Genomic DNA, 23,059 nt, shown 5'->3' with positions numbered 1-23,059 from the left:
CTGGAAAGTCAATATCACCAACTTCTGCATGCATAAAAATGACTTGAAGTAGCCAAATGAACGGCATCTTGTCTCGTCTCCATGCCAGAGGCCGATATCAGAGGAGATCACTCTCACTCCCCACCTGGGTTTATGGCCCATTTATGTGGACTGGGTAATTAAATGATCCTTGTTTGCCATTACTTTAGCTACTTTAAATCAGTAGTGACACTCCAACTCCTCTTCAGCCTACCTGGTTGTTTTAGGGAGCCAGTAATTTGATGAGATGTTATCATGGAAATGGTTTCTATTTCAAGTGTGTATTGATGGGAGATTGAAATGCAAAACAATCACAAAATGAACCATATTATCTGCAAGTATGACAACTTCCAACGCAGCCCTGTGCTGACATATTAGATATTTGATCAAATAAAAGATCAAAAACTAAGTAACTGATGAGAACAATTGGCTTTAGTAACCCTATGGAATTGAAACCAGCACTGTTTTCATATACATTTTCATGACACAGACGTATTGAATTTTGCAGCAATGTACCCTGAAATGATGCCACTACCAGGGTTATGGAAGAGCTTTTCATCCCATGCATGAATAAGAAACGTTGATTTAAATTTAAAAGCCCTTTTTACGAATTCAAGTTCTGTGAAAAAAACTCAGCTGCCATGTTTTATGTAGCCGTATACTCAGCCCCCGGACATTAAATTAGCCTGCCAGCTAGTGTATCTGCAGCTTGAAAGGGTACAGCCCCTCTGCAGCCTCTAGCGCCTGACTGGCTATCAAGAGATGTACACCAGAGCAGTCATTTGGCATTAATCTCTCTGGCCTAAGTAACAACCCATGATTTTGATCAGAGCTCAATCCTTTGAAAAAACAAGAGGGAGTCCGATAGTGTCACGAAAAACAGGTTGCAAGTATCAAGTGTTTATAGAGCATGGCAAGATGGGGAAGTTGATATTATCAAGAACTTAATCAGAAACCAAAATGGGGCTAAAGTAGCAGGACAACATCCTTCAATGTCAAAGCCTTCAATGACCTCTTGACAAAAAAACATCCCAGAGTATAGCACTGCTTCTTTCAGCTTCTCGTGTGTGGGTTTGTATCAGTCTCACGTGTCCAATTTTTTTTGGTTTTGTCCCCTCAATTTTGGGGATGATATCTGATAACGATCAGAGTTTAACATACCAGCACAGGAAGTTACAGGATATGGCTGAATGTAGTTCAGGATAAGGAAAGAGGGTTTTGTATGCACTAAAGCAAAACTACGATTATGATAATCAGAATCCTGTGTGTGTGTGTGTGTGTGTGTGTGTGTATATATATATACACATACTTACACACAACCTACACATACACCATTTATTTGTAGCAACCCTGTCAACATTTAACTTTTTTTTATTAATCATGCATTAAATGTGTCCAGGCCAATGTTTTAAAAATGCATTAATGTCAATTAATGCATTTGGCCACTGGTGGTTAGAAAAAATCTAAAACAAGCTGGCAGTCGAACAGCCCAGACATCTAACTATAAAGTATGGAATCATTGTCTGTATACACATGTGTGTATGTGTTCTTCACATATCTCGAGAACGGTAATCCAATCTACTTCACACTTGCGTGTTTGCTGAGGACCCAAAAACGCATCATGTTTAATATCAATACGCTTTGAACAAACAAGCAATCTCCGAAAAATATCTTTAAGTAGTGCGCTGTGAGAGGGGAACCCTTTTGACATGCTGGGTACAGCTTGATCTCCGGGGCCCAATAAAGTACATTGAAGAACAGATAAGTGAACGAGAAACCTGGCGAACAAACAAGAGATATATATACGGGAGACATGCATTAGTGATTTTCTAAAGAACCCTTCATCCAATCGACTTCACATGTGTAAAGTTATCGCTCAGGACCCATGGAAGTCAAGTGTGTGAAGAGGTTCTTGAAAAAGCTGCAAGGAGCTATACCGGTCTCTTTTAAACAGGCACTAGTATTACTACCTATTAAAGTTGCTATGGCTAACATGTTAGTATACAATGGCCTACTCAGGGTGTGTTCAGACTTAATGTGAAGCGAATTTTAAGAGGCAGCATAGCATGGTCATATATAAAGTCATTGAAAATATGGGAGTTGACCGAAACTTGAACAACAAGCTGTAAAGTTAGGACATTGAAGTTACAACAGTCTGAAACTGACCCGAATAAATTCCCCAATGCGTCCACACAAACACAACTACCTGTATTGGCGTGATCATCAGAGCTGGTTTCCACCGTAGTGTAGTGTTCCAATTTGGCATTCAGTTCCAGCTCCAACTGATGCAAATGTTGCTCTTTGAGGGCTCTTTCCACATCTTCAGTAAACTGGATTTGCTCAGCCAGACACAGAATCTAAACCAAAAATAAGACAGCGTAATTAAGATGATGTTTCACATCCTGTGTCACAAATGACTGATGCACGTATGTGGTCTTGGATCTCAACTTCAACTAAGTATTGTGGGTAGTATAAAAGGTGTGCGTGTACCTGTGATGGGTAGCAGGAGGGGTCCACCGCCCCTTTCTGCCCTGCAGATAGACATTCATATAGCAGGTGCTTCAGAGTCTCCTTCATTTCCACAGACAGCTCACTTAGCCACACCTAGAAACACAGAACACAGTTCTCACAGAGCTACAAATAACAACAGCCTATAACACTCTTCATATACAATAGATTTTATAGTTATCAATCCATCATTAAAAATGAAAACAAAATGCTATATTTTTTAACTCACTGTCCATACAAAGCTGGAAAGTGTCTAATCAATTACACTCCACATCCAACACAGAACATATCGCATATACATTCACATCAAACTCTGCAAAGCGGAATGTACCTCCACGAGGCTGGAGATGTGTATGAGGTTTCGGAGCGGCACTATTTCTCCTTCCAAAGAGCACATGGCAACAATGTGCTGGCACTGCTCATCAAACACAACACTGTGGATGCCTGCATGGGTAATACGCACACAGATTATCTTCACTGTCTGACAGATTACGCCATGTTACAAACGATACAAGGATGAGAGGAGAGCATAGAAAAAGATAACAGTGGAAAAACCGAAAAGAGCACAGTATGAAAAAGCAGACAAGAATATAGAACAGAGCAGAGGTTTCTGACCGGCAAAGAGTTTCCTGAGATGGGACTGGATGACTGTTGGGTTGGTTGCCTGACCAAGAATCTCTAACAGATCATCATCTCCTATGAAATAGAACCGTGGAAAAGCAGAGCGTTTCTCCTGCGACAAACACACACAATAAAGATAAGTTGTGATATTTACCGTTCATGTTATACACACATGTAGTATGTAGTCTTTGCGTACAAAAATGCATGTGTGTGTACCTCCAGGAATTCATTGAGTGACTTCTGGCAGCGCTGCAGCTGATCCAGGATGGTGACGAGGGAGTTTCTGATGCCAGCCCTTGAGCTCAGAGAAACAACTCTGTTGTCTCTCTGAATGTCTGACATGATGGACCTGGGACACAAATAGAGAAAGTCTTTTGTTATTAAATGTGGATAAAAACACATTCCGCCTGTAATACAAATCATATTTGTCCATTTATCCCAAAAAAAGGCACACCATCCTACTGGTATGCTGAATATTAGGCATACTAAACCTGAAAATGTAAACAGAAAATGTATAATAAATCAAAACAAAACAATGTGCTGTGGAACAAGAACAATTGTACAATCAGTATGGGATATGCAGTAGGTACAACAGTGGATATGGAATGAAACAATGAGTGAGGTTTAAAGGCCAACTGTAAGCCTAAATGTGAGGTTGTTCCGCATACAATGGATAGTGCTTCATTATAGACTGAGAGTTTATGGGAGAGGGCAGCAATGTGCCGGCTATCTCTAGGTCAAATTTAAAAGATCAACATTTGACCTGCATTCTCTGGCTTACAAATAACTTGCAATACAAAGCAACAGCTCTCTGGATGTGATGCAGTCTCTCTCTCTCACACACACACACACACAGTACCTGAAGTCTTCATCAACACGTTTGAAGCGGGCTTCCTCACGGGGCAATGCACCTCGTCCAAAAATGGGCTCTAGATAAACCCAACGCCTCTGGATGGCATTCAGACTCAGCAGGTACTCGTCTAAGTCGGATAGACGAACCTCCCACAGACTTACCTGGACACACATGGACCAAATATAGTAACAGTATTAGCAAGAGCTGCTTCATTTGTAAACCCCCAAATAACAAAAACTATACAAAAAAATAAGTTGATTGAGTGAACACATACTGTATCTTTAATAAACAGAAAGTATGGGGAGATTTACTTTCCCCAAAATTAAAAATGAAGCAGTAAAGATTATAAAAGTGTATTATTTGACCTAACCTTGTCTTGGAAGCTGCGGTAGTAGGGAGAGTCTTTCAGAGACTGTAGCAGACAGCGGTTATCTCCCACCTGGATGGGCACAGAGTGGTGATAAAGCCAATGTTTGCTAATCCTTAACAATTCGTTTAATGGTCCCAGTAGATATGCCTGCAATTTCTGGAAGACATGTGCGTGCCTTACGAGTCCCGCCACCAAGTGGTCGCTTTTATTGACCTGAAATATTGATTTTTTATTGATTTTTTTAAAGGGAAATTCAGCTGAAGGAGCCTTTCATAATAATTAAAGGTTTTCAAAAGCATTGCTCTGCATGCAGACTTCACATGTGTATACTATCTCATTAAACAGCACTCACACCTTTATCAGAGGAAGAAAAGGGACAACTTCATATGTATATATAAATACAAAAGAACATGACATTACATCATTCAGTAAACAGGCTACTATCTGTTTCTGTATTAACTTTCTTACATCAGACCACCTTATGGTCCACGGGATAACCACACACTCACACACGTTTAGTAAGGAAGTTTATTAGCATCTTAAAATCAATTCTAAAACTCAAACGTAACCAGTTTAATCAGCAGGACATGTTCCCTCATCCGAAATAACTAAAACAGAAGACTGGCCAACATCAACCGCCACAGTTAATCATTTATAACATTGTAAAAGGTCTTCTCTATATCATGTTAAGCTCTGAATTGTGACTAATATTTATTAAAAAGTACACAGTGTGTGCTACAAACAGGATCGAGAGAGAATTTCTTCGAAATGGGTTCAAAAACTGCAGATTTAATTAAATATAAAGTGGTGTGGTGAAATTCACAGCACCAGTTCTGAAAAGCACATCAGAGCTATTTGTGTTTGGCCCGATATATTTATGAAAATATTGAGCTCTCACGTTGTAACTGCTGTGTTAAACTGCTTTGTTAATTTTGTAGTGCATCAAAGTTAACATTTAAATGTGTCTTTCTCTGCATTACACGTTGCAGCATTCAGTCTTCAGTTAACCAAGGAGCATGTAAGTAAGTAACATTTGAAGCAGTCAAATCCTGTGTGACAGACACTGTGCCAATATACCATAGACGTCAAATGTATATCTAGGGGCCGCACGGATTTAATAATCAAGATAGAATCCAGTTCATTTGAAACAATATAATCTTGAGATAGAAAAGATGAAGTAACTACAGTAAAACTAATCAGTATCTGGCTAAATAGGGACAGGAAGATTTCTTATTGCAGAGGGCTTTGTGCAGAAAGGCAATCATGTCACCAGTTACTGCAGATGACAAGGATATTAGAAAGGTGTGATGGTGTAAAAAGCAACAAAAACAAATTGGAAGTTACTCAAAACAGTAGGCAGGTGCTTAGGAATCCCTTGGTGGCAGTGCAGTTAGTGGAGTTTTTAATCTATAAAAAAAGGGTAACAAGATTCGCATTTGGGTAGATGCCATCTGCTCTGTGCAAGTGGATTATGGTCAACGTGTGGCTAATAAAACTATAACCAGTTACAATAAGCTGAAATTAACCTTTCTTATTAAGCTTCAGTGCCTAAGACGTACCCTAACTCAGTGTGACATCATGCAGTAAGTGTGTGTTTTGTGCTGATATATCTGGTTGTTTCAGTGCGTTTGTGTGTCTACCTGGTTGACTATATCCTTCCAGTCCTTGATCAGGGTGAGAGTGCGTCGGCTGCTGTCTGTGTACTCCGTGAGGTTGAAGGTAGCTGCAGCTCCCCACAGATCCAGCTCCCTCAGGGCTTCTCTGATTGTCACCTCTGCCTGAGCACGACTGTTCAGGTCCTAAACCGGCGCAAATTATATGAAAATGAAGATGTGGCATGCCAGGAATTTAATATTCATGCACTGTAAATCCACGATGAGAGAAACACCTTGTATGTGCCGATATGAACTTCATCGTACAATTATCCTGATCAAAAGTGACTAATTATACATATTGTTACTGAATATAATCAATGAATCCTTCTGATAAGAAATAAGAACAATGCAATTGTCAGTTAAATCATTCATTAATGACAAACACTAGAGTGTTTGCGTTGTAAAGTATATCAAAAGAAATACCTAAGATTGAAATGAGAAGGAAAGGGTTGGCTGTCTATTAGGATTTCCTAAAAAACCCAATACATGGTTATATTTCATCTACATGGCAAGCTGTTAGGTACTGTGTGTAAATATGTCTGTAACCTACAGTATATAGTCATGAGCTTTTCCTCTACTACTAATACAAGTGCAATTTCTTACTGGCTGCTGCCTCCTAGTGGCCTTGGTCACAAATTGTGGTAATGTTGGTAACCATAAAGATTAATACTTTTTGATAAATCATACTTAAAAAAACCAAACCCTGTATGTAATTGCACATACCTTAAGCTCCAAGGCCTTTTCCACGATGGTATTTGCCACACCGAGGAGGTCATTAAAGGTGAGTCTCTCTAAAGTTGTCCCTTTAGGAAGGCCAAGCAAACGAAACATGTCCAACCAATGGTCCTGGGACAGGTGCTCCCCACGCACATATTTCAGCACTGGGACCATGTTCTAGACATGCAGATGAAAATTGTGAAATGAAAGTATGTGAGATCTACATTCATATCAATTCCTGTGTCAAAGATAACAGTTTAACCCCCAACATTCATCTCCAGTTTTTCCAACACGGATGCTCTCTTTTGGTTAAGTATAGTTACAAAATGTATTCCGCACCATGTCATTTGCTCTACATATTATGGTCCCCAGAGAATAAACCCTTTTGATTTTGGTGATCATGTAACTTTTCTTCTAGTCCCACACACGCAAAAGCTTTTACTTGCACAACGTGTATTTCATCAAGCTGATTGTCGTGTCCTTTTCTCAACAAAGTATGTCGCCCAAAAGTAGAACCCTGTTGAATTTGGTGATTGCTCTCATATTATGCTCCACTGACTAATATTTTAAAACCCTGAATTGTCAGTAAATTATCCAAAACACATTGTTGAGTGTGATAAACGCTCCTGTAGGTACATGCTGTACAACATCAGGAGAATACGACCCCTTCTCACTCAGAAGGCGGCACAGGTTCTGGTCCAGGCTCTGGTCATCTCACGGCTGGACTATTGCAACTCCCTCCTGGCAGGTCTACCTGCTAATGTCATTCGACCTCTACAGCTCATCCAGAATGCAGCTGCTCGACTGGTCTTCAACCGACCGAAATTTACCCACACTACTCCGCTCCTCCGCGACCTTCACTGGTTACCGGTGGCCGCCCGCATCCGCTTCAAAACATTGGTACTTGCGTATCGTGCTGCGAACAGATCGGGTCCGGTCTACATCCAGGACATGGTCAAACCGTACACCCCAGCCCGTTCACTTCGCTCGGCTTCTGCCAATCTGCTTGTAGCTCCTTCACTTCGAGCTAAATCACGACTGTTTGCTGTGCTGGCTCCTCATTGGTGGAACGAGCTTCCCATTGACATCAGGACAGCAGAAAGTCTCTACATCTTCCGGCGCAAACTAAAAAACACATCTTTTTCGGACTATACCTTGAATAGGTAGCACTTAAATGCCGTAGTAGCACTTAAATGTCCCTTACCGATAGCACTTTAGTAGCACTTAAATGGCACTTACGGATAGTACTTTGTAGTTTAACTTTATTGAAGAAATTGTACTTGCTTGATTCTTGTTGTTCTGAGTTTGGACTCACGGTTTAATGCACTTATTGTAAGTCGCTTTGGATAAAAGCGTCAGCTAAATGACATGTAATGTAATGTAATGTAATGTAATAATAAACATTGTGGCCTTTCAGCCCTGCTTGAGATTTTGAGTCATGTTCCTTAAAAATACATATACTCTACTGAAAAGAAGAAGTTGATATGTTATTCCCCCGACTGTACTCCTGTGTACCTTGTATTTGTCCACTTCGCCTTGCAGCTTAACAGACATGGCAGTCGGCTGCTCCAGCTTCCTAAGTCTGTCCTGCCACGCAAACAGAAATTCCTCAAACGCATATGTCTTACTCCTGTAAAACAACAGAATCATACATATTAACAAACAATTGAAAACAGAATAGTGAGGAAGAAGATTGAGGTCCATCGACAGCAGTTTTCAACTTAACCCCCCAGGGGCCCTACCTGAATGTGATCCAGTCCTCCTGGGCCTTTTCTGTAAAGCCTTGTTGCCACTCCTCATACAGACCCCACATCTGGCTGTAGTCCTCCATGTCTCTTTTTGTCTTTTCTGCCAGAGAGAAATCTGGAGAACCCAGGTCAAAATAGGCACAGTCTTCCCTGAGGAGAGGAGAGAAGTCAAGTCTGATTGGCACTTCATCCAACAGTGCTGTCAAGTGCAATTCAGGAGAGGTATCATTAAGGTATGATGTGTAAGACACACACTTTTTATTTCTTCGATTGTGTCGAGATTTTATGTCTTGTAGGAAGAATATGAAAAGTCGCAAGTAGGAGAAGTTCTGGTCTGGGGCTTTAGGTGCCCCTGGCTGTAATGTAAGTGGGAGGTGGCCATGAATAATATAGTATTTCTTGTCATTTTAGATTTGGTCTACATCAGTAATAAGCTTCAAATAGAAAAATACATCTATAAATAACAGAGAGCAGTAATTCCAAGGACATTAAAAAACTAAATAAGACACTGTTTTCCTCTTTAATCTATAACTTTTATCGCATATCTGAATTATTTGCCAAATTTAGGGCTATAATCTTATCACATCAGATTTAGTAAAGTTTCTAACAATCACACCAATATAAATAAATGACGATTATTAATATTATTATTACAAGCTACAGCAAGATGAAGGCCATATGCATCCTTATCAGATATCCTGAATACAGCATATCAAAATTAAAAAACTTACAGCAGTTTACTGCGCACAAGCTCTAGCTCCTGGAACTCTTGCTGCTTGTCCCTGATGGTCTGGAGGCATGCAAGAAGGGCAGCATGATCACTGGTCTCCAGCATCTCATCTTTAGGCTTCAGCTGGTCCCAGCGGGCCTTAAACCTCTCCAGATCCCCTCTGTAGGCATCGATACGACCAGCAGCATTACTTCGCATCAAATCCACCTAATGGAGGAACAAGGCAAGAGAAAGCAAGTAGCACAAGAGCACAGCCAGAGACAGAAAGGACGGGTGATTGGGGTAAATAGACAAAGGAGAGGAAAGATAGAAGGAGAAAAGAAGATACGTCTCAAAAAGCTACCGTTACAGGAACATTTGTGATAAGAAATGTCTTAACCGTGATCCAACGTGTGTGTTTGTGAGTCACCTGATCTTTGATCATAAGCTGGTGGCTCTCCATGACAAGTTCCAGTTTGTCCCACTTGGCCCTGAGTGAGGACAGCGAGTCCAGGCCACCCCCAGCCACTGCTCTCAGCAAGCGGTTCTTCTCCTCAGCACACTGGAACTGAGGTAGGATCTGTACACACACATACGGTATATTATTAGTTAGTTTAGTTCCATGTCATGTTCCTAGTCAGTGTTTAGAAGTGTGTTGGTCTTACTTCTGGTTTGTGGGTTAATATCTGTCTATATGTGCCACTGGCCGCACCAATCTCCTCCATGCTCTCTGGTCGAGTGGACAAGGCCTCCATTGACTCTGAAACAAAGCTGTCTATGGCCTGGGTGTGCCCTGACAGCAAGAAGAAAGATGGCATGCACAAAGGAAAGGAAATAGAAAAGGAAAGAGAAAGTAAGCCCAAAAGAGATGGCATTGGACCAAAAGAATGAAAAACAAAATTGAAACAAAAAGCCCAGATAAAGACAATTGAAAAAGGGAAAGATTTGGTTTCTGACTGGTGTAAATTAAACTAAATATAATAATGTTGCAATGCAATTTTAATGCTGTAAATGAGTGAAAACAAAGTGGGGAAAAAGTGAAAAGACAATTGAGTTGTCTGTTTTTACCATATATGGACTTCCTGAGTGATGAGAGTAGAATGTCAAACAGCCTTTGGATCATGTCATCGATGACAGCTTTCACTGGCTCACAGTTGACTGTAATACAGTCTACCTTCTCCTGGCTGACAGAAGAGGAAGAAACTGATCAGTGCCTGTGACTCTATTGTTATGGTGTAAATGTCTGTATTTGTGAAGTCAATTAACATGAAGTGAACCAAAGAAGTAAACATAATCCTAGTATGGCAAATAAAGTGCCAGCTACAGCTACAAAGGACTAAATAAGAACTCTGAGATCAGAAAAATAAAATTCCCCTGTTGAACTGTTGACCAGTTTCAGCAGACTTGTGCTAATAAAAATGGTTTATTAATCTTCCACTCTTAACAAGTAATCTGCCTTTTAGATATCAAAAGATTAAATATTAAAACATGTTCTATTTTGTGTTTGTTTTTCTTTTGAGAAGAAATAACTTATAAAATAAATGTACTTGTAAATCACGTGTGATATATACCTGGGTAGACGTTCTGACTCCTTCCCTCTGGCCTTCAGGGCCTTGAAGTTTCTCTCCCAGTCTTGCACAGAGTTCAGATGCTTCTCCACTAAATTCTCTAAATCAACCTGACCCAGCACCACCCACTCCTACAACACACACACACACATACACACACACAGAGAGAGATAATTGCACTGATTGGGTGCAGTGCAAAAACAGGAATCTGAACTAATTAAAAGGAGAGATAAAAAGAGATGTCTGGTGTTGGCAGAGGGCGTTTCCCTACTATTTAGATATGCATGGCTTCACACCGAAGGGAAACAAAATATGCTGTGCTAACTGTGACAACAGATAATGTAAAGGGAGAAAATGCTGACAATAAAAATAACAGCGCTTCAGTATATAAATAGAGAAGCATGAGTAATCCAAGTAGGATTCAGCGATGGCTCATTTCAAAGCTTCAATGAGCAACAGCTGAAAAAGGTACACTAAAGATTATACAATTGTTTCTTTTTACAGGACAGTTGATTCACAATAATCAGTTAAATCACTATGGATATCAAAATAATCTCTTGTTCAGGCACCTTAAACTTGTGTTGTATAGCCTGCAGACGGCTAAAGAGGTCCTCGGCCTTGCTGAATATGGTGAGGAACCCAGAAGCATTTCTATCAATCATGATGCTGAAGATAAGCTCCTCCCCCTGGGCACTGACTCCTTTGAACTGGTTTGGGATAGAGATGAACCGCTTCATCTCCCTGAAATAACGTGCTCGCACTTCCTCAAATGGAGGACGGAACTGCAAACGGCCTTGCCTTGTCACAAAAAAAGAAATAAAGGTTAAAAATATATATATTTAATCCGCACTCCTCAATAGTGTTGTTGGAGAGAAAAGAAAGAGTCAAATAGACAGGCAAGAAGAGAAATGGTGAAATAAAGTGTGAGAATTAAGAGGTTGGGACAGAAAATCTGAAGTCAATGCTAATGGTTCAAGATGAGGGGAAAACCCCAAATATGGGAGATAAAAAGGTGACAACCCACACAAAATGAGTTACATGGCAGAGATAAAAAGAGAGATGGAATAAGAAAATACTGACTTGAAAGTGAGGTCTATGTGTATTTCAGGCAGGTTCTTGTTCAGAGCTTCTAGTCCCGACTGGTACTGGTGTTCAAGAGCCTTGTACAGCTGGTGATTCCAGTGCTGACGCCATGCCCGCATGTCATCACACCTGAAGCCCTAAACACATGCACATACATTAGCTTTCCAAGGATAGAGGAGGAACATTTGTTCTACAGGTTGTGTGTGTCCAGAAAAGAAAAACTTAGTAATGAGCAGTAAAATAATGTTGTTTCGATATTTATTCAGTAAAACTATGACGACCAGCGGCAAATAGACTTCTAACTATAATAAATACCTGAGCCTCCAGAGTGGCAAAGCCCGTACGGAGGTCCTGAAGGCCATCCTTCCACCGCTGCTGATGTCTCAGTAGGTCCACATTCATCAGTGTCACCACCTGAGAAATAGACCCAGAGGTGTGCATACAAAGACACAGCAAGACTTTAGTGACAAATCTAAGATTATGATTCCAAAAGAATGTGCTTGCAACACATAATGTGAGTTAACTTCCTATATATTCAATCATCTAGTAAAACAACTGAAGCCTAAAAATAACAGCATGTTACAACCTTGTCAATGAAGTCGGTGTGCCATTTGCGTAACTTCCTGTTCTCGGTAGAGAGTTTCTCAGCAGCTGACTGCAGCTTGGCAATGTAGACTTCCAACTCTTTGGGGTTGTCCCAGGTAATCTGCAGTTTACCACCTGTTTCCTGCGACTGGGAACGAGGGTTCTTAAAAAGAAAAGCATAAAGATCATCTCCAGTCCAAAATATGAACATCAGGTAGATTTTATTGTTGCTACTATGTTGTTATGTTAAAGAAATTGTACTTTTTTTATGCATAAAATGAGCATTAGGCAATCGCAAGTCATCAGCTTCCACTTTTTTATAACATTAGACGTTTTTAAAAAATCAAAGTAATTGTTACAATATTAAATATCCAAAGTGAAACGTTAATTTCCAGCTGTGTGCAGTACCTTGATGACCTGTTCGAAGGCCAGGGCGAGACTGAGCATCATAGGTCTCTGAGAGGGAATCATCTGCTGGTCAATGGTGTTGTAGAAATGGGCCACCTACGACGCAGTAACACTGTGTCACAACATGAGCTTGAGACAAGCTAAAACAAAAATTATGAGACAAATACATCAATGAGGAAATTAAAATTAGTTTGTGTGTGTCTTGGCCTCCACCTTCACCTGTTTTAGGACAATGGCTTGTCTGTAGAATTTGTCTGCAGTATTAGAAGCCTGTTGTATCTTGGCTGGGATGGGAAAGCCCAGGGCAGAGAGCTGCCTGACCTCCCTGAGCAAGCTGACCAGCCGGTCTGAATACTGGATCTTTAGCCTGCCGTCCACATGGTCCAGGTCCATCACACGGTTACTAGCCTGGAGACTATACAGTGGGAGAGAATTATAATTAGATCCACTCCAACCAGCACCCATTCCAACAGAAGTGCCCGTGATCAATGTGCTAAATGAGGCGATAATGTACATGTAAAAAAGAAAGCAGCACTATATACACTATGGTCAAACATGAAAAGGATTTTGTTGAGGAAATGTATATGTCTTGCTGTCTAAGAAACCCTGACATATAAACTGACCCGGATGCTTTTCGTGCCAATTAAGATGAACTTTCCCTATGGAGGTCAATATCGTTAATGTTACAGTGTGCAATGTTTCAAACCTGATCCCTGACTTTGGGTCAGCCAGTCCAGATAGTATATCTCTTGACCAGTCCTCAAACTGTTCCTGCTCATATGCCCTCAGAACTTCTAGCAGGTCATCACAGAAATGCAGGAACCCCTTGAAGCCAGACAGTTCTGGAAGCAGTGCTTCAGCTATGCGAACAGAGTCCTCAATCTAATGTCAGAAAGCAAGCACAGGAATATAAAAGAGAAGGGAATCAGTACACACTATTCTCTTCATTGTCATATGAATTATTCGGATTTGTAAGATCAGTAAAAAGCAGTCATTGTTACGTGATTACACATACATCTGTCTAATTATCTGACGAAAGCTCATTCTCTAACACATGGAAATCAATGATAGACCAGAAAGTCCCTACTATTTGGTGGTCAGTCCCATACAGCTAATATGAGCATGTGCACATGCAAAGACATACACACTCAGTTACCTTGTGTATGAGCTGTTGAACCCAGACAATTCTGTTGACCACCTCAGGGAGGTTCCTGCCAATGAGTGGGCCAGACTTGTCTCCTGGGCCTCCATGGCATCGACTCTCAAAGTCAGTCTTCAGGCCTAAGAAAATGAAAAGAAGTGGAGAGGGGCCAAAGATGAGGAACAACAATGTTTCACAAATAACTTTCCCTACATCATACACATCATTTAACATTGATATTGCTGTTTTCGGGGCAGGCTGACAGGGAATGTACTGTAACCACCAGGAGGACATCTTACTGCTTCATTTAAGGTCAAACATATATAAAACAACCTTGGAGAGTGTATCTTAAAATGTGCTTCTATGGTTTGGACCAAGGGTTTTCAAAGACTGACACTGGGCCCCCTTTAGACAAACTTGAAACAACTGTGTCTAAAAATGTATCTTAAAAAATGGCTGTTTTATGTCTGTGTGTGCTGATTTCTCTCAGTTATGACTGAAAAGGAATGTGATTTTTGACTCAAACTGCTGCAGTGAGGCTTTTAAAGTGGCTTAACTGCCTGCATGAGCTGTCTGTCAGAGACTTCCTGTTTATTTTGAGAAGACCAGCATGCATCTGTCTCTTTTACCTCATGCAGGGTCTTTGCTTCACATCTGTGATTTTGTAAACCTATTACTATAACATAACATGAATGTGTCACTCTTCAATAGTGAGTTCTTTTAGCAGTGACATTATCACAGAGTGTGAAATGTTTAGTTTTTTTCCTTTTACATTTTCTACATTTTACCACCATGTGTAGACACAATAACCCACTGTGACACAATCTCTGGCAGAGAAACAGATACGTGCTTTGAGGAAGTACTTTGTACCCTTGTTGTAGTCCAGTAGTCTGGCCAGCAGGGTCTCTCTCTCCGACTGCAGCTCTTTGCCGATGGTGGGACGTCTGATCAACTCCTTGTGCTTTTGAAACACCTGCAACAGCTAGACGACAAACACACAAGCACATACGGTAAGTTCCTCCCCTCAACACACACCCACACACACATAATATTAACAAACTACACTGACGTAGGAGGTTTCACTACCTGTTGTGGGTTGTCCTGTACATCAGCAATGTAGCTCTTTAGTCTGCCAGCTACCTCCTGCTCTGACGGAGCCATTAGGCGCTCAAACTGAGCCACTGCTGCTCTCCAGAGAGGCTACAAAAAACACACACAACCAAGAGTCACACTACAAGTTAAAGAAGGATCTATTTAATAGATTGTGTAGAAGATTCAACTTAAAATGACGAAATAGCCATCATTTCCTTTCTGTTTGCAGTTGCAAGACAGGCACTTATACACAGTAACAAAGTTAGGCTCAAGTTGGCTGTCGGTGGAAAATGTGATCATGGTTGGAGAATACATGTAATCTGTTGAAGCTCATTCAGAAGTCTCACAAAAAATGTTACATATGCCTCCAACTAACCTCAGTGTAAGGGTTGTAATGCAAAGGGTTAAGTCCAGAGAAAGGTTCAAACACACGATCTGAAGTCAGAGCCTGCTGCTTTCCTCCTGGTAGCAGACGCAGCAGTTTCTCGTGAACCATCCGTAGAGTCACCACCTGGTAGACACAGACGGGGAGAGTGTTTTCACTTGTTCTCTATTTTAACTGTTTAATTTATGTGTTTGGTTATAAACCTTGAAGGATTCAACAACATAGCTTACAATTTGTAACTGTCTATCCGACTGTGGCTCTAATTTTAAGTTGCTGTGTATATAAGTTCAGCCTTTCTAAACTTATAAACACTTTGCCAGGTCAGGCCCGGTTTTAACAGCATCATAGATCTATACCACTGTTACAATACAATACAAGAATGATCCTGGTCTGCAAACACTTTAACTTTATTGCAATATATATATATAGTTATATATACACAGGAACATACATGAAATTTGACCTCTGCTCTACCAACTGAGCCAGAGTCGCCCTGATGTTAAGAATTTCCCAAAGATTTTCCAAAGAATTATTTGAGCCCACAAAGGGTAAAGACCAAAGTTAGGATACAAATCTGTACATATGAAGATAGAATGAATGTCATTGAGAGTGCGTTGCTTTCTCGAGAAATAAGGTGCCTAACTAGTTTCTTTGTCAATACATTTATAGTTAATTTCCTCTTCCTTTTTCTGGTTTAAAAATAAACATCAAGTGGAAATTCCATTTAACTGTGTCTGCTGTTTTACAAACAAGCAGAAACAATGAGGATACTTGTCAATATATTTTATGTGATGCAACAAGTATACCACAATGCCATGTGAAAAGGAGAAATATACACTGTTAAATATTGTCTATTCTACAGAAAGTGTCTCTGTGACGTTGGATAAAAAACATATGTTACCTCATCCAATCTCTTTGCAAGGCAATGAAGTGTTTGCGGGCAGTGCTTGTTTCCCTTCCAGGGGTGTGGAGCATGTCTCTTCCACACCTGAGAAAAAAAGGCAATAAAATGTGTTTTCAGCAGTCACCACAATCAAACTGATGATCTCCTTCTTGCTTTTTTTTTTTTAAATATGAAGATACATTTTCAGTAATTGTTTTGGTTTAAATACATTTTTGGAGGCTTTTTGTGCATACTTTTTTTCCTATATTTCCTATATTTTCCTCTTCCATACCTGTCCAGTCAGATGCTCACAGGCAACAACCCACTGTTCACAGATGGAAACGCCCATTCTCATGTTCTCCCTCACAGAAATAAATGGCACCGCAAAAATGTTAAGACCGCTGAGCTTCCTCTGCACATATCTTCCCAGGGCTCCACCTTGTAAACAAACAAACAAACAAACACAAAATAAGACAAAGTTGCCAAATACAGAAGGCCACACACAACAAAATACAAACACGGGGAAAGTGCACATGTCCACACTCCTGGTTTACCAAACCACTTGTCATATTTTAGTTGAAGGCAACGCAATGTTTCTTATGTAGGGTGTCAAGGCATCGAGTCAACATTATTAATGAATGATCTCAAGCATTTCAACATTTAATTATTGACATGCCATCTTCTGGTCCTTCTTTGAGACCGCTGAGTGTCCATCAAGCAGTTTTCTTCTAGCAGAAAGCGCTTGCAGGGCGCTTGTGATCACTTCATCTAAAGTGACGACACCAGCGCCTCTCTGAAGTCATCAGAGATGTTCAACTAAAAGCCCTCAGAGTTGCCGCACAAAACAGTCGGAGGCTCCGAGTGCTCTGAAAAAAAAGCCAATGGGTGCAGCGCTTTCTCTCTAGGCGGCCGCATCTGCTCTCTCCTCATTGGGAACAACGGAAATAGGATGCTTCCGCTCAGGGAAAACGTTCTCTAGACACTCAGTCTCTCAAAATGAATACAACTGTTCAACATGTCTATTTTTCAATGGACTTGGGAGGGCTTTGGCTTTATGTTATATATATCCAGATAATGGGGAGCTGTTTTAATCTCCCCAAGATAACGCAGACTTCCCAAAGTGATCCAAAAATATACACACTATATCTTGGAAATGTCCCTGAATCTCGTACACATGGCGCAATTTATAAGATAGAATTGTGAATATGACAAATGTGTTATGGGACAATGTTTAGGGTAAAACATAATTTTGTCATTGAAAAGCTCTGTTCTGTATATAACGTTGGTACTGTATACTGAGTGCGTAAGAAAGTCAATTCCAGTTCTCAAAAGATGTGCATTTCATTAACAACCACAGCAGCTAACCGATCTTTGTAACAGTCTTGACGCACAAGGGAACTCAAAAACAACATCAGCAAATATTTGTTTTCATTTCCTGGTTTTGGCTTGTGTGTGTGTGAGAGAGACCCACCAATAACGTCCATAAGTCGGGCCATGCGTATTTCTGGATAAGGCTCAAATTCAGTCTGCCTCCACATATCATCCAGAGTGTCTCTGCTCTGTTCCACCAGATCCACAACATCCGGCATAGACAAGCCATCAAGACCCCCATACTCCTGGTGGAAACACATAGTTAGTTCCCCATTAGTTCACTGCAATTATCAGCTATTAAAGTAAGTATTAAACAGCGTTCAAAATAGTATGTCAGATAATATAAATGTTATTTTTTTTGCTTGCATACCTTTTGTATGAATTTAAATTGCCCAGTGAAATATGTAGCCCTTTCCCTCATACTGTTCTTCTCTGCAGACTCAGAGAGATCATCCCAGTACTGGAACTCATCACTGGGCGTCAGGATGCCTGCATAGAGTGGGTTATCAGATTCAGTGAAGAGGTTGTTTTTATTCTTTTTTCGAGAGCAGCCTTCATTAAGAAATTAACAAATGCAGCCACTACACCACCGTGCAGGCCTATTTTACCAAATCACATGTATAATGTTAAGTCCCACCAAAATCTAAATATTTGTAAAAAGAAAAAAAAAGAATGATCACTATGCACTACAACCCAGACCGGTATATTTCTTTCTGCAGAAATATATTCATGCCTACCGAGAACATCTTCCTCCGTGCGGCTCCTCTTGGCAGAGGGCTGTGCTCCAGACTGGCGGACCACTGAGCCCAGGCCAAGCTCCAGATCACTCAGCAGGCCTGCCAGCTTCGGGTCAAATGCTGAACACCAGCGCTCATCCTCAAGAGAGGTGAAATAGAGAGACACTTGTTCAAGTTTTAGACTAAATAGTCTTGTTTTCTGCTCCAGCCTTATTAATTTGTTCACAGTATTTGCGTATTTAGCAATTAATGTGTTTACAATAATGTGTTTGCAATTATCTCTGGTTAATGTTACTACCGGAGCCTACAACTTTCAAAAAGCATATGTGGAATTATTAAATGCACAGAGGCCGGCTCACCTTCAGCAGTAAAGGTGCATAGACTTGTCTTAAAGCTTGGTAGAGGGTGTTGATGGGAGACTCCAGCATCGACGACACAAGGAGGCTCTGGTGAAGGTTGTCTTCTGTAATCACCGTGGGGTGCAGCTTGAAGAACACCAGCACCTTCTCGTTGCTGTCCCCCGAGGCATCAATCTGACAAAGGAAGATGAAATGTTTAAAAAGGATTGTTATCAAGTCAATTGTTGAGACATGTTACATGACCTGCACATGTACATACTAACAGGCTATTAGTTTAATACATAGAGTGGAAAAAAGGTTTTTTTTGATTAAATGGCTTATTTGTTGTAAATTATGGTTATGGTTGGAAAGTGTCATCTATTTATCCAATTAACATTACATCAGGTAATGATCGCCTTAAGGGCCTGAGGCAAATAATTCCACGTGAATAGTTTAATCCACAGGAGTAAATTCTAACATTGTAATGCTTTTAACATTCGTGTGACCTTATTCGACAAGTGAAGCACACTGTCATGTCTGCTGACGGACAGGACAAATTCATTTCCGTCGTCCAAGAAGTTATTGAGCTCTGGGCTGTCAAGCAGAGATGGAGAAGGCTTTGTCCCAAAGAAGTTTCCAGTTGTGGTCAGGATGAACTTTTTGCGAGCGTCATCTGAACCGTGGGGCATCTTTCAGCTGCAGGGATGTACTGATGCAGAAAAACGTGTACAAACAATAACACAGTAAAGGACCAGACTTTGGGAGGGATGTGACCATTATGGTGTAAAACAAATACTCTAACACATCTGTGTTTGATGTCTTCAGGCTATGTCGAGACAAACTGGGGCCAAATCAGGCTTTGCCTTTCAGTTTACGTTGAACCTTACGTTACGTTTTAACCCAACTAACGTTCACTTTATATAGAAATAGGATTAAGACTCCGTCAAACCACATGCCCATCGCAAGTTGTCCGGTCTTTGCAGAAAACCAACCTAGTTTGTGGGTGCGTTCACATTTAAGCTAGCGTCTTTGAAGTGACGCGTAAGAGCAGCGCTAACGTTGAGTATACTAACCCGATACGTTACATGTGCTGGAGCTGAAAACACGTTGACGTTAACTTATAAAACCAGCATGCGTCCACACACTCTTCTTGGTTTTAGCTGCCTCTTTTAACGTCACACGGGAAGGACTACAAATAGTGTTTATAAAGTTGTGTTGCAGCATTAGCTAACTATAACTCAGCATTAACAGATGACACCAGCTAGCTTGCTAACGTTAGCTCGCCACCTCTCTGATTGTAAGTTAGCTATAGCTGTTAGCTCACGTTAGTTGACTTCAACACGCTAGCTAACGAATAGAAACCGTGCTAGCATACCGTTTTTCCACCAAATGTTCTACTCTCTGAGCTTTTGGTAACTCAACTCATGGCGTAAAGCGATCTGTTACTAGCGCCCGTGTGATTATGCTTGCGTGGTTACCAGGCAGCAACTACGATGACTTGTACCACATGACACAGCGGAACCTATCAGTGGCTTTAGAAGCCTACGCATTGTACTTACGTTATTTTCTGAGAATAGCAGCACAGACAGGCAGTTTCAGCTGTGGTTACATTTCGAAAACTTGTTGTCCTCACATCTATTTCAGAAGCTCGAGTTCAGTTGGTATTACTAGCAGTGTAATTTGACCATGTATGCCATTTGTGGTTTTAACAAAGACAAAACAACAATTAATTAAGTAATAAATCATGCAATCAGCATTACCTACACTGAGAAAGAGAGAATAACATTAACGATGGCTATTGTTCACGTGTTCAAGTAAACCACGATAGTGTACAGCGAGTTGTTTTTATTATTATTTACACCCTACAGGTCAAAATGTCTTATATTAAAAGTATGTCCATGAATTTAATTTCTGTCACTGACCTTGAAGGGAAATTATGTTGTCATAGAGCATCCTCACACCCAACTGCACATTTTACCAAACTGCATGTAATGACAGCTCCGGGTTATCAGTATGATGGCCTTTATCTTTATTGTTGACCAGTAGGATTAACAATAACACCATATTTCCGCTCACACATTTCTCAAAACAGCCTCTAAACCATTCTTTTCTCTTTTCCATTGAACTATCAGTTGGTTACAATCCAATTGTGTGTGCAATCCCCACTCCCCCAATGTATTAACGCAGCAATATTCTCAACTAGGCCCTAGAGTTTCCCAAAGTGACAAGCAGATAGCTGATACCAGTACCAACTGCAGACTTTGCAGCAGAATGCAATGCTTTATATTTGCTTGTAAAACTGACATATTGTGCATTTGATTTAGTTTAGGGGCACACTTTTCAAACAGGAAGCTACTGAAGAAAGCTGAGAGTAGTTAATGTGAAATTGTTCTTGAGTTTTAAAGTCCCTCATATAACGAGAACTGATTTTTTAACTATTTTGGACATTTGGTTATTATGATAGTGCCCAACAAATTCCTGAAAACCACAGAAGAAGTCTGGGGATGTATGGGTGTAAACTTTGACATTACATTATGCAGAAGATGTTTTAGAATGCATTGTCATCTGTTTTGTAATACATTTGTAAGATGTATTCCAAAACTGATTTAGATTTCATTGTTGTTTTAAGTTTTTCTGGTTGTCAAAATTCTATACAATTCAATACAAAAAGCTTTATCAGCTCGGTCAGCACATATTACCGGACAACAACCACAAACATTAAAGCCACCTCTCTACGATACAAAGCTTATGGCAGTATCTTTTGATAAAGTAGGACACCGGAAATATGGAAATAGGCTCTACTTTCTGTGTACCTTTTGTCAAATATTTCAGGGAAACACATGGAAAATCCCCCTTATTCCATGTATCTTCCCTAAATGCATTAATTGTGCTGAGAGTTTCCCTGTAATTTCCAGCCACAGGTGGGATACACCTATTCCAAATGGGACTATGGAAATAGTTACAAAACCTAATGTATTGTTACCTCTTTCTATGACTTTATTGGGGAAAGTATTGCAACATCATTTAAAGCTGTAAAGGAGAATTTACAAGGAGCTGAGAAGATTAGATAAAAGAGAAAGAGCTAAGAGAATATTACTGACCTAACACTGGGTGACATAAGGGGGTAAAAACATATGATTATGTAAATCTCTATTCCTAAAAAGTCAAAGTAGATATTACATTGGATTAGAATAGAAGTTAGAGACTTTCCACAGGTTTCTCTCTGTGGAAAATAATTGTTTTCACTCTAATGTCAATCCCAAAGTAAAATTGTGTAATAATGGCTGACCCTGTCATTTAACTTAGGCAGACTATGATCTTTAGTTCCCTCCTTCCTCTAACAGAGTTTCTCAGTTTGGTCAATTGTGACGTTTTCGATAACAAATCATTAAAAAAAGAAACACAGCAGCATAATTTTATGAATGCAGCATTGCTGTTTTCTGCCATGACATTTAAACCTTTATTCAACCAGATGAGTCCCGTTGAGATTAAAAATCTCTTTTTCGAGGGCGACCTGGCCAACACAGGCAGCAGCATAAGAAACAGATAGTTACAAACCGAAAACACAGAACAAGACACGTTACAATAACTAAAAGTCAAGATATGCAGAGTTAAGAAACATTGACATTTTTGGGAACATGCCTCCATTTCTTTCATTTTATATTTAAAACCAGTGAGTGGAATCAGTTATTTATTTATTTATATTATTGTGATCTCTTCTAAATAATTGTGAATAAGTGAACCTGAGCTAGTAAGCAGACAGGGAAGTTCATCAAGCTACCTGATGTCTTCTGTGACATCACCATAAACATAGTGAACTAAAGCACACGCACACATGAACCCGCACAACCGTCACACCGCTGTGTAAGTCCATGTTAAGCTACTCAACAGTAAGTGATGTTATTCCAAATGAATTTCATCAAAACTATTATTAGTTACATATTTTACATTTGTGACTATCAATCTTAATAACAGGTCACCGTAGGAGGAGAACAGGTGTACATAGTAAATTGAATGATGGCTGAAATGCCTTTCGCTGCTTCAGTTTCAGGGTAACTTTTTTCACTGTAGCATTGCTAGGGAGACTTGAATAGAACAAATCCATTAGTATTGTTATTACATATAAGGACACATGTGCTCATGCTGTATCAAAAATACAACAACGTTTTTTTTTTCAACTAAAACAGCCCTCTGTTAAATGTTCAGGTTGACCTCATAGATTTGATGACTCACTCAGCTCCACCCATTTATTTAATATGAAGAGGAAGT

The 23,059-nt window shown here is 40.1% G+C and overlaps 1 protein-coding gene and 1 long non-coding RNA gene across 4 annotated transcripts in view; one reads left to right on the top strand and one right to left on the bottom strand.

Moving 5' to 3' along the window:
- The window catches only part of LOC117741134 (cytoplasmic dynein 2 heavy chain 1), a 90,134-nt gene extending 69,858 nt beyond the window's left edge, over positions 1-20,276 (bottom strand). The window contains 35 exon segments of the mRNA XM_034547927.1: positions 2,225-2,375; positions 2,509-2,622; positions 2,858-2,970; positions 3,142-3,259; positions 3,364-3,496; positions 4,007-4,161; positions 4,371-4,439; positions 6,011-6,169; positions 6,749-6,919; positions 8,258-8,372; positions 8,485-8,640; positions 9,222-9,427; positions 9,630-9,779; positions 9,865-9,992; positions 10,268-10,383; positions 10,771-10,898; positions 11,337-11,565; positions 11,848-11,987; positions 12,166-12,264; positions 12,437-12,598; positions 12,844-12,939; positions 13,063-13,258; positions 13,550-13,725; positions 14,000-14,124; positions 14,855-14,966; positions 15,071-15,184; positions 15,453-15,587; positions 16,363-16,449; positions 16,637-16,782; positions 17,816-17,960; positions 18,086-18,204; positions 18,453-18,591; positions 18,812-18,985; positions 19,297-19,499; positions 20,166-20,276. Coding sequence (XP_034403818.1) covers positions 2,225-2,375; positions 2,509-2,622; positions 2,858-2,970; positions 3,142-3,259; positions 3,364-3,496; positions 4,007-4,161; positions 4,371-4,439; positions 6,011-6,169; positions 6,749-6,919; positions 8,258-8,372; positions 8,485-8,640; positions 9,222-9,427; positions 9,630-9,779; positions 9,865-9,992; positions 10,268-10,383; positions 10,771-10,898; positions 11,337-11,565; positions 11,848-11,987; positions 12,166-12,264; positions 12,437-12,598; positions 12,844-12,939; positions 13,063-13,258; positions 13,550-13,725; positions 14,000-14,124; positions 14,855-14,966; positions 15,071-15,184; positions 15,453-15,587; positions 16,363-16,449; positions 16,637-16,782; positions 17,816-17,960; positions 18,086-18,204; positions 18,453-18,591; positions 18,812-18,985; positions 19,297-19,479 — 4,759 coding nt within the window. The 5' untranslated portion in view covers positions 19,480-19,499; positions 20,166-20,276.
- LOC117741135 lies at positions 14,874-18,536 on the top strand. Of its 3 annotated transcripts, none has more exons than XR_004610688.1 (4): positions 14,874-14,994; positions 17,916-18,017; positions 18,154-18,238; positions 18,435-18,536. It is a non-coding gene; the product is annotated as an uncharacterized LOC117741135 (long non-coding RNA). The 3 variants fall into 3 exon arrangements; XR_004610689.1 differs by having other exon boundaries at positions 18,154-18,213; positions 18,435-18,531; XR_004610687.1 differs by lacking the exon at positions 18,435-18,536 and having other exon boundaries at positions 18,154-18,428.
- Positions 20,277-23,059: the final 2,783 nt, after the last annotated feature.

The sequence above is a fragment of the Cyclopterus lumpus genome, chromosome 13 (genome assembly GCF_009769545.1).
Source record: "Cyclopterus lumpus isolate fCycLum1 chromosome 13, fCycLum1.pri, whole genome shotgun sequence".
NCBI lineage: Eukaryota > Metazoa > Chordata > Actinopteri > Perciformes > Cyclopteridae > Cyclopterus > Cyclopterus lumpus.
Note: the sequence above shows the minus strand (reverse complement) of the source record. Positions and strands in the feature narration are given on the sequence as shown.